The sequence below is a fragment of the Polypterus senegalus genome, chromosome 2 (assembly GCF_016835505.1).
Source record: "Polypterus senegalus isolate Bchr_013 chromosome 2, ASM1683550v1, whole genome shotgun sequence".
Lineage (NCBI taxonomy): Eukaryota > Metazoa > Chordata > Cladistia > Polypteriformes > Polypteridae > Polypterus > Polypterus senegalus.
This window is the reverse complement of record NC_053155.1, coordinates 31488882-31506056: the sequence shown is the minus strand read 5'-3', so window position 1 is coordinate 31506056 and position 17175 is coordinate 31488882. Positions and strand designations below refer to the sequence as shown.

Here is a 17175-nt window from a genome sequence, read left to right as displayed (position 1 = left end):
ACTAAAAGTGCTTTGAAACTTGCAGTGGAGCTGTTAATAATATACAGTACCTCTTTTATGTAAAAATCCAGAGACATCCAAATGGTAATGTTTCTCAGATGCATTCTGATGAGTTACATGAACTCATGTTATTCTGAGAACGCAAATGGGACCAGGAGCTGAATGTAGCCCAAAGTGTAAAGATCGATACTGAAAAAACAAATATATTTAAGTTCTATGATAAAGATGGAGAGCCAAAAGAATGGCCAGGAAGATAAAGCCAAAGTCACAAAACTAAAAAGAATGTCTCGACTTGTTTGAAAGCTAAGCTAACGTGAAATACGAGAAACACTTTTGGTTATCCACTGAAGGATACGTGCAAGAATGACACATTTATTTACAATGGCTGCTGTGTCATCAGTGCAACTGAATGAGTCATGTGACATTGTATAAACCCAATATAGAGTAATATTAAAAAATAGAAACATTGTTACAATTAGCCCGGAGCACCAAATAAACAACAAAATTAGATTGCTCTTGAAGAAATACTAATGTGAGTGAAATAAAAACATGTATATAAATTTTCCAAAATAATGAAATAAATAAATAGTAAATCAGAAGTATAACATGAAGAAAAGAGAGAATATTGTTTTCAGGCCAGTTCACGTGAACATGCCTGCATAAATGTTAGAGAACTATGAGCCCGCTGTGTTAAAAGGCTACAATATTCATCACCATGTCCAAATATCAAAGATCAAAAATCAGCACCTCATGGATGGTGTGATACCCAGCTGACTGGCGACAGAAGAAACTCCTGTCGGAGTAGTGAGCATTCATCAGCACTAAGAGGAAGAAACAACTCCACTAATCGGAGAATACCGTTTCTGTCCCATTTCTTTTTTGAAAACAGCCAGTTGTAACCCCAGAGCAGCAAGCGTAGAAGAGAACTCAGGCTGATGGCGCGCACAGAAGCACACAGTTTACAGCTCAAAGTGCGTGTGTGGGGGGGATTCTCCTATTGCTCAGCATGATAGAAAGACCTCCTGAGTGCCTCTTTATAACCTGAAGGTTGCTGGTTTGTATCCCATGTAAGATGCAAATGGAAATCTCCACACAGCAGATTCCCAGACTAAGACACCGGCATCTCTCGTGCTTTCACTTTCAAACTAAAGAGTCATTTTCTACTGATCAATTAAAAAAAAAGAAATCTGCACTGATTCGATGTTATATAATGATAAAATGTGAAGGGTTGAATACTTTTTGCAGGCAGTACAAAAAAAATGTATTTTCAAATCAAAATAAGCTCCAAAAAGATTTGAAACCATCAGATAGCTGGAATGCTTCTCTCAAGTTAACATTTGTATGCACATTAGGAAATGCACATTGACCTTCCCTTAAACCTTAAAGTGGTGACTCTGAGGCTAAGGATCTGCGCTGGTATCCCGAAGGTTGCTGGTTCGAATCCCCATCACTGCCAAAAAAGATGCTACTCTGCTGGGCCCTTGAGCAAGGCCCTTAACCTTCAGTTGCTCCAGGGGTGCTGTACAATGGCTGACCCTGCGCTTTGACCCCAAGGGGTAAGTGAAAAACCAAGTAATTTCCTTCGGGATTAAAAAAGTATAATAAATAAAAAATAAAATAAAAAAATCTCTACTCTGAATTCGCTGACCCTCCAGACTCACAGTTAAATGCCACACATGCTGCCAATCTTGTCATTTGTCTATTAATACACTTAACAATTAAACCTGACTGACCCAAGCTGAGAAAGGAACTTTGTTTCCAGCACCCGGCGACAAGATTAGAGAAAACATGCAAGCAAGGAAGAAGGCTCAATAACTTTATTCCTCAAACATTATCTCAATAGTTCACTAATGCCCATACCTTTGCATTCACACACATTCAGTCAATTTAGAATCTCCAATGTAGACATGGGGACCATGTGTAAACTTTACTTTGACTATGACTGGACACAAGATTCAAACCCAGAACCCAGTGACCCTGAATTAGATTAGTTAGGTTACAGAATATTATGTTATATTTGTGACTGCAATTATTCCAATTTTTATTTCTCAGATACAAAGTCGAAGGAAGAAGATATTGGATCTTTATACTAAAGCTTGCTGCATTGCTGAAGGTGGGTATAACTTCATTTTGCAAATAAAGAACAAAGTAACTAGGTAATTATTTACCAATTAAGTCTCAAAAATGTAACTCCTGCATGGAGTTTGATTGATCTCCCTGTGTTTGCATGGGTTTCCTCCGGGTGTTCAGGTTTTTCTCCTACAGTCCAAAGACATGCAGGTCAGGTTAGGTAGACTGACATTTCCTAAATCGGCACTAGTATGTGGTTGGTGTGTGTGTGTTCACCCAGCGATGGATTGGAACCATGGCGAGGGTTTGTTCCCTGCCTATGCTAGCTGGGATAGGTTCCAACAGACCCTTGTGACCCTGTTCAGGACTGAGCCAGTTAGAAAATGGCTGACTGACTGACTGTTTCACATATTGCATTAATTTTAATGGGGAGAGAGACTCTTTATTAAAATTGTAAGATTTACTAGAGATAACACAAGTGAGGAATAAACTGTGGGAAAATGTAAAGACCACATAAGCAAACAAATAATGAAACAACATCAGCTAGAGGCACCTGTAAAACACAGGGGATGGAAGCAAACTGAGGGCACCCAAAGGAAAAAAAAATGTGTATAAAATGAAAGAATAATATCAATTAGTAGAAGGAATTTTACACTCTATTTGATGGTGGAATTAAGAGTTAGGGAAAGTTAATCTAGTCCCTATTTTGTTAGAGCAATTTTGACTAGAAGATGCCATTCAGTCCAAAAAAGCTAATCAATCAAAACCTAATTTCTTCCAAATAACGTCAAGTCGAGATTTGAAATTTTCTAAAGTCCTATTCTCTACCACACTGCTTGGTCATTTATTCCATTTGTCTGTGGTTCTTTGTATGAAGCAAAATTTTCTAACATTTGTGTGGAATTTTCCTTAACAAGCTTTTTGACTACATCCCTGTGTTCTTGTTAAAGAATCCACCTTAAAGTAACAGCAGGGGTCCACTGGACATATTCAGCTCAAAATTTTAAATTCTACTTCTCTCATAATTTCAAGTCTCATTTCAGTTTGCTGAAATTGAAAAGGTTCAGCTCTTTCAATCTCTTCATACAACTTTTACCTCACAGTCCCAGAATCTGCCCTGTTGCTCTTCTCTGCACTTTCTCTAGTGTTGTAATGACTTTTTTACAATGATTTAGCTGATTCTGACATTATTTGGGTGGAGTGGTGGCTCCGAAACTAAAGATCTGCACCAGCAATTGGAAGGTTTGCTGATTCAAATCCCATAAACACCAGAAGTGATTCAACTCTGTTGGACCCATGAGCAAGGCCCTTAACCTGCCATTGCTTCATCCTGGCTATGATGTTAACCTCTATCCAGCCCTGCAAGTAGGCCCTCCAACTTATAGGGAAAACGTGGAGCTTCATGGCAGGATTGGCACTCCAGCCACTGTAAAAAAAACCTCACAATGTCCCACGTGTGGTGCTGAGGTGTCACCCGCTGAACTCGAGTCCCAATCCAGGTAGTGTGGTGGGTGCGGCAATACGCTATCAGCACATGCTCCCAACCTCTACATTACTCACCTTTTATCTTGTTTCATTTTATTGTTTTTGTATCATCTGGAGATTAAACACCTTGTTATTCATAATCCTATCCGGATCATTTATAGCTATTAAAAAAACCAGAAGCCATAGTACTGAGAGACTAATTTTGAAAAAAGTTCCACACTCTATAATTCTTTGTTCCTGGTATTTGATCCAGTTTTATACCCATCTATCCACTGTGGGACTTTACTGACAGCTTTCCAGATAAATCATATCATATGCTCCTCTTTGATTGCATCCTTTGTTTCTTTCTCACAGAATTCCAGCATATAAGCAAAACACAACCTAACCCATCTAAACTCACAATAACTATTTGCAGACAGACATGTGCTATTTGTTCTTCTTCTTAATAATTATTTTGTTTTTCTATAATAATTAGTTTAAATAATTTTAAATGCATTTAGTAGTTATGTTAAATATTACTATATTTTGTCATCGTGAAGCACACACCACGAGCATCTCAACCCATTACGTTGCTTTTGTGGTTAATGGCTTTGATTTTTATCACAGTATGCCATCAGCATTGAAGGGCACTCATTCCAGCATTGGTTTCAATCCAAAAATTGTCTCTGCACTTAAAAAATAAAATCAGAATCACATGAAAATCAGAGTCCCTTGTACATTGTGCATTTGAACACCTTGAAAGGCTCAGGCTTTATGATTGTTTACAATCAAACAATCTCAACTCCATCACTGAATATTCAAGGCAGAATTAACACAAACAATTGAACATACATGAAGGTGGGAAGGAATCCAGTAAAGTTAAAACCAGTCCTGGATAAAATGAAGTCATTCTTATGGTGTTAACCCTCAGCATGACTCGGCCTTGGAGTTCTATGCAGTTAGGGTTAGGGTTAGACTCAGGGAGATGTTTAATGATCTGTTTTTACAGTGATAAGCTCGAATAACACTCAAGAGAGTATTCTGCTGCTATCTAGTGAATGAAATAGCCTCTCCAAATATCATGTCAAGCCTCCCACCCACATTGTCAGACATACAGTTACTTGCTGGATTTGTGGGACTTGATCACACCATGACCCGCCTAGCGTTTCAGATGTCCCACTTGCCATTTTGGTCTGGTCTGGTTGATTTATATCTCTAGACCTGTGATGTCACTTCATCCATGACTCCTGACATCACCCCTAGCAGCCACAGGGCAACCACTACACAACCATTACACTACACATGGGGAGGCGTCAAACTATTTCAGAAAGCTTGAACCAGTAAAAAATATCAAAAAACATCAGACCAGGCTTCAGCGACCCCAAAAATGTATGAATAAAAACAATATAGTCCCAAAAAGTGATAACATAATAATACCAAACTGCCTGTCATAACACACAGCAAACATACCCAGCATGCATCCCTTTTTCAAAATCAGATGCCAAATTATTTCAGCAAGCTTAAAACAATAAAATATCAAAAAACTAACATCAGCAACACCAAAACTGAACAAATAAAAACAGCATTCCAAAACATAAAAATGTAAAGTTGCCTATCATGACATGGTAAAAAATACCCAACATGCTTCCCTCTTTCAAAGTCACTGATGGCAAAATGGCATCATGGGAATTTGGCAAACAATTTTGGCAAGTGTAAAACAATAAAATATCAAAAACTAACATCAGGCCTGAAAAATAAACAAATAAAAATAGTATTCCAAAACATAATAATGCAAAACTGCCAATCATAACACACGGTAAACATACCCAACATGCATCCTTCTTTGAAAGTTACTGATAGCAAAATAGCATCATGGGAAGATGCCAGACTATTTTGGCAAGATTAAAACAATAAGATTTAAAAAGGCTAACATAAGGCCTGGGTGTAACAACCCCAAAAATGAACATCTAAAAATAATATTCCCAAAAAGCAATAACACAATAAGGCAAAACTGCCAATCATAGCGCATGGCAAACATACTCAACGGGCATCCCTCTTTCATTATTCCGCCCACATAAATCACATTAAGAAACTTTCTTACTTTCACCTCCGTAACATATCACGTGTTCGCTCCTTCCTCTCCTTTTCAAATGCTGAGAAACTTGTCCCTGCTTTTATCACATCCTGCATCGATTATTGTAACTCGCTGCTGGCAGGTGTTCCTTCTAATCTTATATCACAGCTCCAGCTTATTCAAAACTCAGCTGTAAGAGTCCTGACTCAAACCAGCAGCAGCGAGCACATCACACCCATCCTGCTCCGTCTTCACTGGCTCCCTGTGTCTTACAGAATCGAATATAAAATTCGACTAATAACTTACAAAGCTTTAAACGACCTTGCGCCAAACTACATCAGTGACCTTCTCCATCACTATGTGCCTGTCTGCCCACTAAGGTCATCTCATTCTGTGCCCACACTAATCTACACTCCATGGAATGACCTAACAAAATGAATCGGGTCAGCTGACTCCATGAATTCTTTTAAAAAACAGCTCAAAACTCATCTGTTCAGGAAGGCTTTTAGCTCTACTTGACTTTATTACCCTTCTCTTAGTTTACCTCTATGTCAAGATGCTCAGGTAACCTGTATGTGTGTGTTAGACCATCAATTATGATGTCTGTTAGGCTTTTTCTCTAAGTTTACTGTCTTAATCTTCTTTATTAATTCATCTGGTTTAGTACAATGCTATATACTGTATACCCTACCATTCTTTCTTAAATTCTGTAAGTGCCTTGAGCATGGGAAAGGAGCTATATAAATAAAATGTATTATTATTATTATAATTATTATTATTATTAAAGTCACTGATGGTGAAAAGGCATCATGGGAAGATGCCAAACTATTTTGGCAAGCTTAAAACAATAAAATATCAAAAACTTAACATCAGGCCAAAACTGGTTAAAGAGAAATAATATTTCGAAACATAGTAACGCAAAACTGCATAACACATGGTCAACATACCCAACATGCATCCCTCTTTCAAAGTCACTGATGGCTCACCTTTTAACCAAGATATGCACAATTAAAAGTTTCGTTGTGCTGTGAACGTACTTGCGTGAACTCAGAAGCCGGGTCCTGTGTGGAGACACCTGCTTTCAATATGTGCAGTCGTCCTTGTTTACTCGATGGCTCCACGTCTTTGGCCAACACCTATAAGTCATGCAGTATATGACGTGTCGTACATAACGCGCAGGGTGGTTTGTCACAGAAAAGAAAATTTGTCAGATGTTGCCATATTGTCCATACAGTATGTCATTTAAAATAAAGCAAAGATTTAACATTTCCACAGGACGATCCCATTAGTTATTTATTTTCGGCTTACTTTGCTCTCAATAGGTTAATGTGCCCTAGTACAATTTTCAAAGAGAACATCCACACTGAACAATAAACAGTTATTTTGGTTTTACATCCACAATAAATCCTTCTGGAAAAAATAGGTCTAAACAGATGACTGGAACTATTATAAAAAAAAACCGCACACAATCAGAGTTAATGTGTTTGTATACTTTATGAGTAACTGTTTTGACAGAGGGATTAAAAACAGATGTATTGGCTTCAGTGCAAAAAATCAGTTTGACTCTTTAAGTAATAATTTCAGTTTTACTTATAAACTTATTATTATTATTATTATTATTGGCAAACATTTCAACAGAATTAGCAGCTTACCATAAGCAATTCCAAAGCCAATGTGCTCCAACATTACTTTCTTATTAAAACAATGGTAACCAAAAGTTAATTAAGTAATCTATCTCTCATTTATTATATGAATATACTTTTAAAATGGAACACTCATTAATTTTTCAAGTCACTGGCCGCCACATACCGTACTGCAGGACAAAAAGCAGGAGGCAAGGATCTCAATGTGCTTTTAGCAAATATAATTAGATCTTTCAAGGACATTCCAGGTAAAACCTGACTTAAATCCCCTTAAAGAAGTCCACCCGAACGCCTCACTTCAGTTAAGAACGTTAAGCATAAGCAGCGTGGTAAAATGAAAAGAATTCCATAGTAGGAAAAAGTCTAGTTGTCATAAAGTCGTGTGAATGGAGGTATACATTCTGAGGTTATTTTTAATTTTTTTTTATGTCTTTGGCCATGTTGTTCAGTTTCCACTGCTGCTTCCAACTTTCTTTCATTGAGTTTTGCAAAACTGGGAGAGAAAATGGCTTCTAAAATATCCTTAGAAAATCATGATTAAAATGTGATAAACACACCAACCTTCAGTTAACGGAGAATGTTTTTAAACTTCACTTTGGTGCTGATAGCTGAGGTTTATAATCAAGTCCCCATGTTGCAGGTGTCTTAAGCATTTGCTTCCACTTTTCCACTGAAAAGTCATGCAACCCCAATAAATCAGAAGCAGATGCAGAGTGCGTTGCTCATTGTTGTTTAGGATGTGCATGTTTTATAGCTCTTAAAGATGTTTCAGCAAGAACTGAAAGTTATGTTCATGTTGAGAAACGAGATGACATGACATTCTTGAACCCACTGAATCCAGTCCTGGGTCACACCAACACTGGGTGCAAGGAGGAATCAGCACCGGGCAGGGAGCTGTGTACAGGAAAATACGGAAGAGCTTTGTCAATTTTAAAGTTACAGAACTTAAAAAAAATATTCACCCCCTTGGAAGTTTTCAAATTTTATTTGTTATTGTAAAACTAGATGGACATTAGAACAGTTTTGATGAGAACAGGCCATTCAGCCCAACAAAGCTCGCCATTCCTATCCACTTAATTCTTCTAAAATAACATCAAGTCGAGTTTTGAAAGTCCCTAAAGTCCTACTGTCTAGCACACTATCTTGGTAGCTTATTTCAAGTGTCTATGGGTGTCTGTGTAAAGAAAACCTTTGTAATGTTTTTCTTTGTAATTTTGTAATGTAATTTACTCTTAACAAGTTTCTAACTGTGTCCCCGTGTTCTTGGTGAACTCATTTTAAAATACAAGTCTCGATCCACTGGACTAATTCCCTTCATAATTTTAAACACTTCACTCATGTCTCCTCTTAATCTTCTTTTCCTTAAACTGTAAAGGTTCAGCTCTTTTAATCTTTCCTCATAATTCATCCCCTGTAGCCCTGAATCAGCCCAGCCGCTCTTCTCTTCACTTCTCTTCTCTTCTCCAGAGTAGCACATAAGACATAGTTGCAAAGCATCCCACACCTACTCACGGTGAGGAGTAGGAGTTCAGATTTGAGAGTGAATGACATTACGATTTTATGGCACCCCAAGCCGCAAAGTGGTACTCATGAAGGCATTTAGAAGTTTTCTGATACTAATAATAATAAAAAATAGAATAATAGTAAAATTCAACCTAGTTGTAGGAGAAGAAGAAGAAGAAGGAAGATATAATAACGCAGGATATTGCACTAAGCTGTATGTTATGGCTGCCACTTCTCAACAACATCAATGTGTTGATACTGAGATATCACTTACCACCTTAAAACTCACACATGCATGTTCATCCACTTTTGAGGCAGTGATCCTTATTTTTATGCCGTCAAACACACCAGCAACTCCAGGGAAACCAGCGATTTGCATGAATGGAGCTCTTTTTCACATTTCCTCAAGTAAAGTGGTAGGGAAATGTATAATTCTGCATATTACCTCACACATTGTACTGTAGAATCATTGTCAAATGTCATAAATGGTTGGTTGTGACATACACATATAAAGCTGCATTGCTCAAAAAGTGCAACATTACCAACATTTTCATTCCGACTGACAGCGAGTGGCTTCTACCTGTAGATGGATTGATCACATTTGTTACAAATATTATTTTGTTTCTGTCAAATTGTTATCTTTTTACGACTTTATCGCTGTCGACCGTTTCCAAAACATCCAGTCTTTCCTGGAATGTGTGTGACAACCTCTGCCTGAACACCATCTTCTTGCAGCACCTAGTGAAGGGGTCCCCAACTCCGGTCCTGGAGGGCCCCAGTGGCTGCAGGTTTTCTTTCTCGCCCTTTTTTTTAAATTAGTGACCGTTTTTACGGCTAATTAACTTGCTTTGAATTAATTTTAATTGACATGTTTTTAAAGATTTGTTCCCCTGAATTTCTTCATCGTTCCTCTGCATTGCTTCATTTTTTTCCTTAAATGGCACCCAAACAGAAATAAAATGTGAAGTGAGTGAGCCAACAGAAGACCAGCTAAACCAGGCCTTCAAACTCCAACCAATTGCTAAATTAGGCTCTAATTCTTGTTGTTAATTAGATAGATAGATAGATAGATAGATAGATAGATAGATAGATAGATAGATAGATAGATAGATAGATAGATAGATACTTTATTAATCCCAAGGGGAAATTCACAAGAGAAGAATAGAGATAAAAAGGTAAAAAAATAAAGTCATATACGGAGCTGCTGGAAAGGCTGCCACTCAGATGCGGCGCCGGAAATGATAAGATAATTAAACCCCTTCTTTAACCAACCATGGCTTGTTGCTGCTCTTATTGTGCAATAGCAAACATTTCCAACATTGTTGATTTTCTCTTTTCTAAGAGCACTAGTGAAATGTTTTGGAGACCTGAGCAGTTCAACATTCCTGTGACCTTCATCTTTCTTTATTTTCAAATATCGTAAGGTCAACACAGTTTGCTGGTCACGTTTTGGTTGATTTTGTATCTCATTATTGTTTGGGTGGTAATTAAAGAAAAAGAAACAATTAAGGGGTCTGAGTCCTCGAGAGCAAGTCAATTAAAATTAATTCAAAATAAGTTAATTTGCAGCAAAAATAGGTCACTAATTAAGGAAAGGGTCAGAATGAAAACCGGCAGCCACTGGGGCCCTCCGGGATCGGAGTTGGGGACTCCTGACCTAGTGAGTTAAGACAGCTCGGGAGCGCTCTTAAATCCTGGTGGAGTTAGGAAGAGTTTCCTAAATTAGAAAATTGATAAAATGCTTTTCCTCTTACTTCTAAGAGAAGGACCAAATTTGTGCCACTTCTTCAGCCAGTTAGAACTGTTTACCTACTCTGAGACGCTTGATAAATATCGGCACTAATCTCAGCTCTATTAAAAATTTGTGGCTGGACATGGAAACGGCTATTCACTTGCGATCTCCGTGACACCTGACAGAGCTTGAGAAGCTTCAAAAAGTGTGGAGATGATAGATAGATAGATAGATAGATAGATAGATAGATAGATAGATAGATAGATAGATAGATAGATAGATAGATAGATAGATAGATAGATAGATACTTTATTAATCCCAAGGGGAAATTCACATAATCCAGCAGCAGTATACTGATACAAAGAAACAATATTAAATTAAATAGTAATAAAAATGAAAAAAATTAAAATAAAATTAATGTTAGCATTTACTCCCCCGGGTGGAATTGAAAAGTCGCATAGTGTGGGGGAGGAACGATCTCCTCAGTCTGTCAGTGGAGCAGGACGGTGACAGCAGTCTGTCGCTGAAGCTGCTCCTCTTCCTGGAGATGACATTGCTCAGTGGATGCAGTGGATTATTCATGATTGACAGGAGTTTGCTTAATGCTCGTCGCTCTGCCACAGATGTTAAACTGTCCAACTTTAATCCTACAATGGAGCCTGCCTTCTTAACAAGTTGGTCCAGGCGTGAGGCGTCTTTCATCTTTATGCTGCCACCCCAGCACACCACCGCGTAGAAGAGGGCACTCGCCACAACCATCTGGTAGAACATCTGCAGCATCTTACTGCAGATGTTGAAGGATGCCAACCTTCTCAGAAAGTATAGTCTGCTCTGACCTTTCTTACATAGAGCATCAGTATTGGCAGTCCAGTCCAATTTGTCATCCAGCTGCACTCCCAGATATTTAAAGGTCTGCACCCTCTGCACACAGTCACCTCTGATGATCACAGGGTCCATGAGGGGCCTAGGCCTCCTAAAATCCACCACCAGCTCCTTGGTCTTGCTGGTGTTAAGGTGTAAGTGGTTTGAGTCGCACCATTTAACAAAGTCTTTGATTAACTTTCTGTACTCCTCCTCCTGCCCACTCCTGATGCAGCCCACAATAGCAGTGTCATCAGCGAACTTTTGCACGTGGCAGGACTCTGAGTCATATTGGAAGTCTGATGTATATAGATTGAACAGGACCAGAGAAAGTACAGTCCCCTGCGGCGCCCCTGTATTGCTGCACACAATGTTAGACCTGCAGTTCCCAAGACGCACATATTGAGGTCTGTCTGTAAGATAGTTCAAAGCTGACAGAGAGAGAGATACCTGTGCACATAGACTCCAGGCTGTCATGGCTGCTAAATAGTGACTTGAAGAAGAGAATGTTAATGTGATCAATTAGTATTGTGTTTTATAATTGTAATTCATTTAGACCACCTAGCAGACATACTTTAAAAGTCTTTATCTGTTGATCGATGTCATAAAAGCCAAATTAAATCCACTCTGATTCCATGTTGAACTATAATAAAATGTGAAAACGCCCAAGAGGGTGAATGCTTGTTATGGACACTGTGTACACATCAGACACATACGACTTGAGGGTATTTTTAAGGCTCTCTGTTCGAGAAAGAGCACAGCTTCTTACTCATGACCTTTTCAGTCATAGATTTGACAAGGAGAACAGCCAGGCGAACAGTGACATCACTTCCTATGTGAAGTTGGAAGTCCCGCCACTAGTACTTTATAATAAAACTAGCAGAATACCCGCGCTTCGCAGCGGAGAAGTAGTGTTTTAAAGAAGGTACGAAAAAGAAAAGGAAACATTTTAAAAATAACGTAACATGATTGTTAATGTAATTGTTTTGTCATTGATATGAGTGTTGTTCTCATATCTATCTATCTATCTAGAGTTTCCAAGGTGTATAACAATGAAATGTAAAAATTCCCAAGGGGTGAATATGTCTTATAGGCACTTTAACTGTATGTGCCCTGTAATAGACTGGCACCCTTTCCAGGTCAGATTCCTATTTGTATTGAGTACTGCCAGGCGACACTTCATTTTTATATCACCCTAAAGTTGGACTTACCAAGTTTAGTAAATGGGTATACAAGGTGAAGTTTGATAGCGGTGGGAGCTCTCAGATTTTTTTTTAAGAAGGCTGTTTCTATACTCCTGTGGTATATCTCAGTGTACGAACAGCCATTGTCTGTCATCCTAAACTGTTAAAACCTTCCTCTCCCCACAGGTCTCAGTCCAACTGAGTTGCCCTTTGACTGCCTGGAAAAAACCAGCAGGATGCTGAGCTCAACGTACAACACAGAGAAAGCCATTGTGAAGACGTGGCGCCACCTAGCAGAGAGCTTTGGGTTGAAAAGGGATGAGATCGGCGGCATGTCAGATGGCATGCAACTGTTTGACCGCATCAGCACGGCTGGGTACAGCATCCCAGACCTGCTGACCAAACTGGTGCAAATTGAGCGGCTGGATGCGGTGGAGTCCCTGTGCACGGATATTCTGGAATGGGCAGAAATAACACCCGCCAACAGCCCTTCCATCTCGTCGCGCTGTGCCAGCGTGTGAGCACTTCCTCTGAACCTACCCATTATAAAATGAAGAATATTCTCCTTGGGACTTGGAAGTGGAAAGACAACCTGTGCTGTGAACTGGATTTTCTTTGAAGAAGACTCTTCCAGAGCACCGGTGTTCAAAATTATAAATCAATAGCTGAAGCAAATTTTTCACTTAACTTTTAAGAACCCTAATGAAGCAGGCTGCTGGACATTCTGCTAAGAATAACCTTGAGGTGTTTTCCATTAAGTAGGTCCTTTACAATGTTTTTGATTTTTTTTTTTTTTATGTATTGTTACGAGAGACGAGACACCCAGAGAATCACATAGAGAGGATTCTGACCTCTCCAAGATAATTTATTAAGGACATATTAAGAGTGAATGAGCACAGCGTATTTTTTGTTTTTGCCAGGGCTCCCTATCAGTCGTGCCTTACTTGACATTCTGGTGCAAATCATTTTTGAACCCTGGCATGGCTTTTCATGCTCAGTACATGCATAGTAAACTTAATGTGCACCCGTAGTCAGGAATGCGATTAAACCATTTGGAATAAAAACTTCCCAGGGTGCAGGAACAGAGCTTTAACTTGGTGCAGTGAGCGAGCTTTTTGTTGTAGTTTCTCCCATCATCTCCGACATATCAGATTTCGAGGATCATTATTGTCACATGTAAAGAGTGAAATTCTTACTAATCACCACTTGTGTCCTCCCACATCCCAGAGATGTTCATATTAGGTCAACATGACGAGAGTAAAGCCGGTGGCACATAACACAGCTTCTGGTCGGAGGCGATGTCAAACTTGACAACCGCAGTTGCTGATCTCGTCACCTGAGGATGTCAAGTTATCCATTTGGAATCAATCGTAGGGCATGACAAATTATGTGACTCTGTGATGACTTTCCGGGCCTGTTTCACATTTCCAAAGCGAACTCGCCCATAAAGTGCTGCCAGATGGTGCTGTAAGAGTGCTTTCCAGATATGATGGGTTCAGCCACAAAATCAGCCCCCTTTGTTTGTTTTTTTTTTTGTTTTGCTTTTCATTCTGTCATGGTACATAAAACACAAGACATCACACAGGCAGGCCTCTCCTGTTTTTGAACAGACCTTGGTTGTCAGCTCTTGCGTGTCCTATGGCACAAAAAGCGACGAGTTGCAAACTGAGCTGCTGGAGCTGTCAAACCGCACAACTGGTAATCACGAGAGCGTGCCGCCACTGCCTCCATCTCACTAAGAACAAAGTCTCTGACTGAAAAATCATGCGGTGTGACAGGGCTTTGGGTGACGGTGTGTATCTGAGTGGACTAACATACAGGGTTATGTACTGTCTGCTACCTGATACTGCCAAGGTATACTGCGTCAGCTTCACACAGTCCTGAAACAAATGAGTTTCAAACGGGAGGACTTGCTTAAGCTAAGAAGATGAGGAAAAGAAATGCTCTGCAAAGCTAATTGCCTGATCACTAAACTCTTAATGAGTGCTACTTGATTTGAAATTCCGTCAAAGAAGTAGATGACTGCATTCATTTCTGAGTCGAATGGATGTTTACAGTGGGACTAAAAATTTCTACCATTTCTAGTTCCTACTCAAAATTGAAAGGGCAATGTCGCGCACAGTGCAAGGCATTGGCATGTACAGTGGATTCAAATAATATATTCTGACTTTTTCACTTTCTGCACACTTTATTGCATTGTAGATTACATTTTTAATAGATGTATTTGCCATCTTTGCCTATTAATCTACATTCAAAAATCAATCATTTCAAAGTGAAAATGTGTTTTCAGAAAGGTTTGCAAAATTTATTAAAAATCAAAACCTGAAATCTCTCATCGGCATTCAGACCCATAATTCTTTGTCAGCGATTCCAGCTTTGAGTCTTATTGGTAAGTCTCTACACACTGTGTACTCCTGGATTTGGGCCATTGATCCCATTTGTCCTTTAGATTGGATAGGAAGTGTCTGTCAACTGCCGTCTTCAGCTCTCTCCGCTGATGTTCTATGGCAGCGTTTCTCAACCTTTATGAATTTGAGACCCGAGTTTTCATAACAGTTTTAATTGCGCCCCCCCCCAACGTTTTTTTGAAAGGAGCCCACTAACACCAATTTGTTCTTTTTAAATGAACAATATATCATAGATGCACATTTTATTATACCTACTTAACTTTTATCGACATTTATCTAACTACATATTTATTTTTCTAGTATCCGAATGTAGTTTAAGTTCATTTGTTTTGGTTTCAACAGATGTATTTTTCACATTTTCGATTCTTGTTTTATTTTTTTCACATCATTGCGCCCCCCCTAGCAGGGGCCCGCCCCACAGATTGAGAACCACTGTTCTATGGGGTTTAAGTCTGGGCTTTGGCTGGGCCACTCAAGGACAGTCAGACACTTGTCCTGAAGCCACACCAGCGTTGTTTTGGGTGTATGCTTAAGGTCGCTGTCGCGCTGAAATGTGAGCCATCCCTGCATGCACTCAGGAACAGGTTCTCTTCAGGACCTCAGTGTTTTTGGCTGCATTTGTCGTTACTTTAATTCTGATCAGTCTCTTTGTCCCTGCCAGTGAGAAGCACCTCCACATCATGAGCAGTGCCTGGTCTTCTCCGGACATCTGGAGACATAAGCACTATGTTCTGATACAGATCTAGTTTTGCCCGGAGAGCTCAATTTTTATCTCATCAAATCAGAACCCTTCAAATGATGTTTGGCAAACTCCAGACAGGACTTAATCATTCTACCATAAACGGCTGATTGATTGAGTGCTGCCGCAACACTGTTTGATCATGGAGGTCTACAGAGAGTTCCTTGAATTTCATTGCTCGTTCTTTGTCCTTAAATGCATTGTGAATTGTGGACCTTCTTTACACAGGCACACATTCTGAGCAATGACCAATCATCTCAGTTTGTCACAGGTGGACTCCAATCAGATTTTAGACACAGCTCAAGGAGAATTAACTCTTTCAGGGCTGATGTCGACTTCTGTCAAAAGGAGGAGTTGACAATGGTAATCAGCTGTAAACTATGACAAAACTAACCGTTATGTTTTGGTTGGACTCTCATTGCTAGCAGGAAAGTTAGATTCATTGGTTTGACCGAGATTTCCTGTGCTCATGTGGGTAGCAAGGTGCAAACAACAGCAAAAATGGCACTGACATCTGGAGAGAGATCAAAGTGAATGCGTAAAGCATTTTGTCTGTTATCTCTGAACTGGACTATGACTTGTTGGACTCAGATTTTAATACGAGTGATTGAAAATGAATTTGAGGTTCCAGCTTCAGCTGATTGGTCCCCAGCTAATCGTGATACTGACAATGTTCGCCAGGGAGGACTGCCACTTAACAATCATAAGAGGTACAAACCAGATTGCAATGCTCTGCTACAGGGTGGTCCAGATCTAATTCTGCAGATCCAGATCGTCTGGATGACTTTGATTTATGTGGGGACGATTCCAGTTCGCCGCAAAGACGATTCTTCATGTCGCACACTTCTCGATGGTCCGGGATTTTTCGAGTGATTTTCTATGTAACAAACTTAATAAGTTATAACGTAATTAAAATTGCATAATTAGATCTGGACCACCCTATACTTTGTCCCAACCATGCAAAATCAGCCTGGCAGCAAGCCTGCCGCATATTCTTGGCAAACTGGCAGCCACAGCATGCAGCAACAGACGTTTTACTGTATGCTGATTTCTGTGTGAAACCATTGCTTTTCAGAAACTATGTTTTTTGGGAAAAAATATTCAGCCCTCAAAGAGTTAAAGCAAACAGGATGGGCCTGAACACAATTTGGAGTCTCACAGCAAAGGGTTTGAATGCTTCCATGAATGAGGGATGATTCATTTGTAAACTTTTCTGAAAACATGTTTTCACTTTGTCATTATGGGTTATTGAGTGTTGATTTGGTGGGCAAAAATGGCAAATTTATCCATTTAAAGCAAAATCTACAACACAATAAAGTGTGCAGAAAGTAAAGAGGTCTGAATACATCCTGAGTCCCCTATAGCAGCTTGCAGGCCCCACATTTGACTTGCGGTGTGACTCTAAGCCGCCTCGGCAGCATTACTTCACTCTGCACTTGTAGATTTGTCAAGTATTGTGTTCTTAACCTCACTGACAAAAACAAAATGCTCATTTAT

At 39.4% G+C, this 17175-nt stretch overlaps 1 protein-coding gene across 3 annotated transcripts in view; it reads left to right on the top strand.

Moving 5' to 3' along the window:
* edar (ectodysplasin A receptor) overlaps positions 1-15112 on the top strand; it is a 238365-nt gene extending 223253 nt beyond the window's left edge. For all 3 annotated transcript variants that reach the window (XM_039743544.1, XM_039743545.1, XM_039743542.1), the window contains exons 11-12: positions 2053-2113; positions 12718-15112. In XM_039743544.1, the coding sequence (XP_039599478.1) occupies positions 2053-2113; positions 12718-13052 (396 nt within the window). In that variant the 3' untranslated portion in view covers positions 13053-15112. The remainder of the gene's footprint in view (positions 1-2052; positions 2114-12717) is intronic.
* Positions 15113-17175: the final 2063 nt, after the last annotated feature.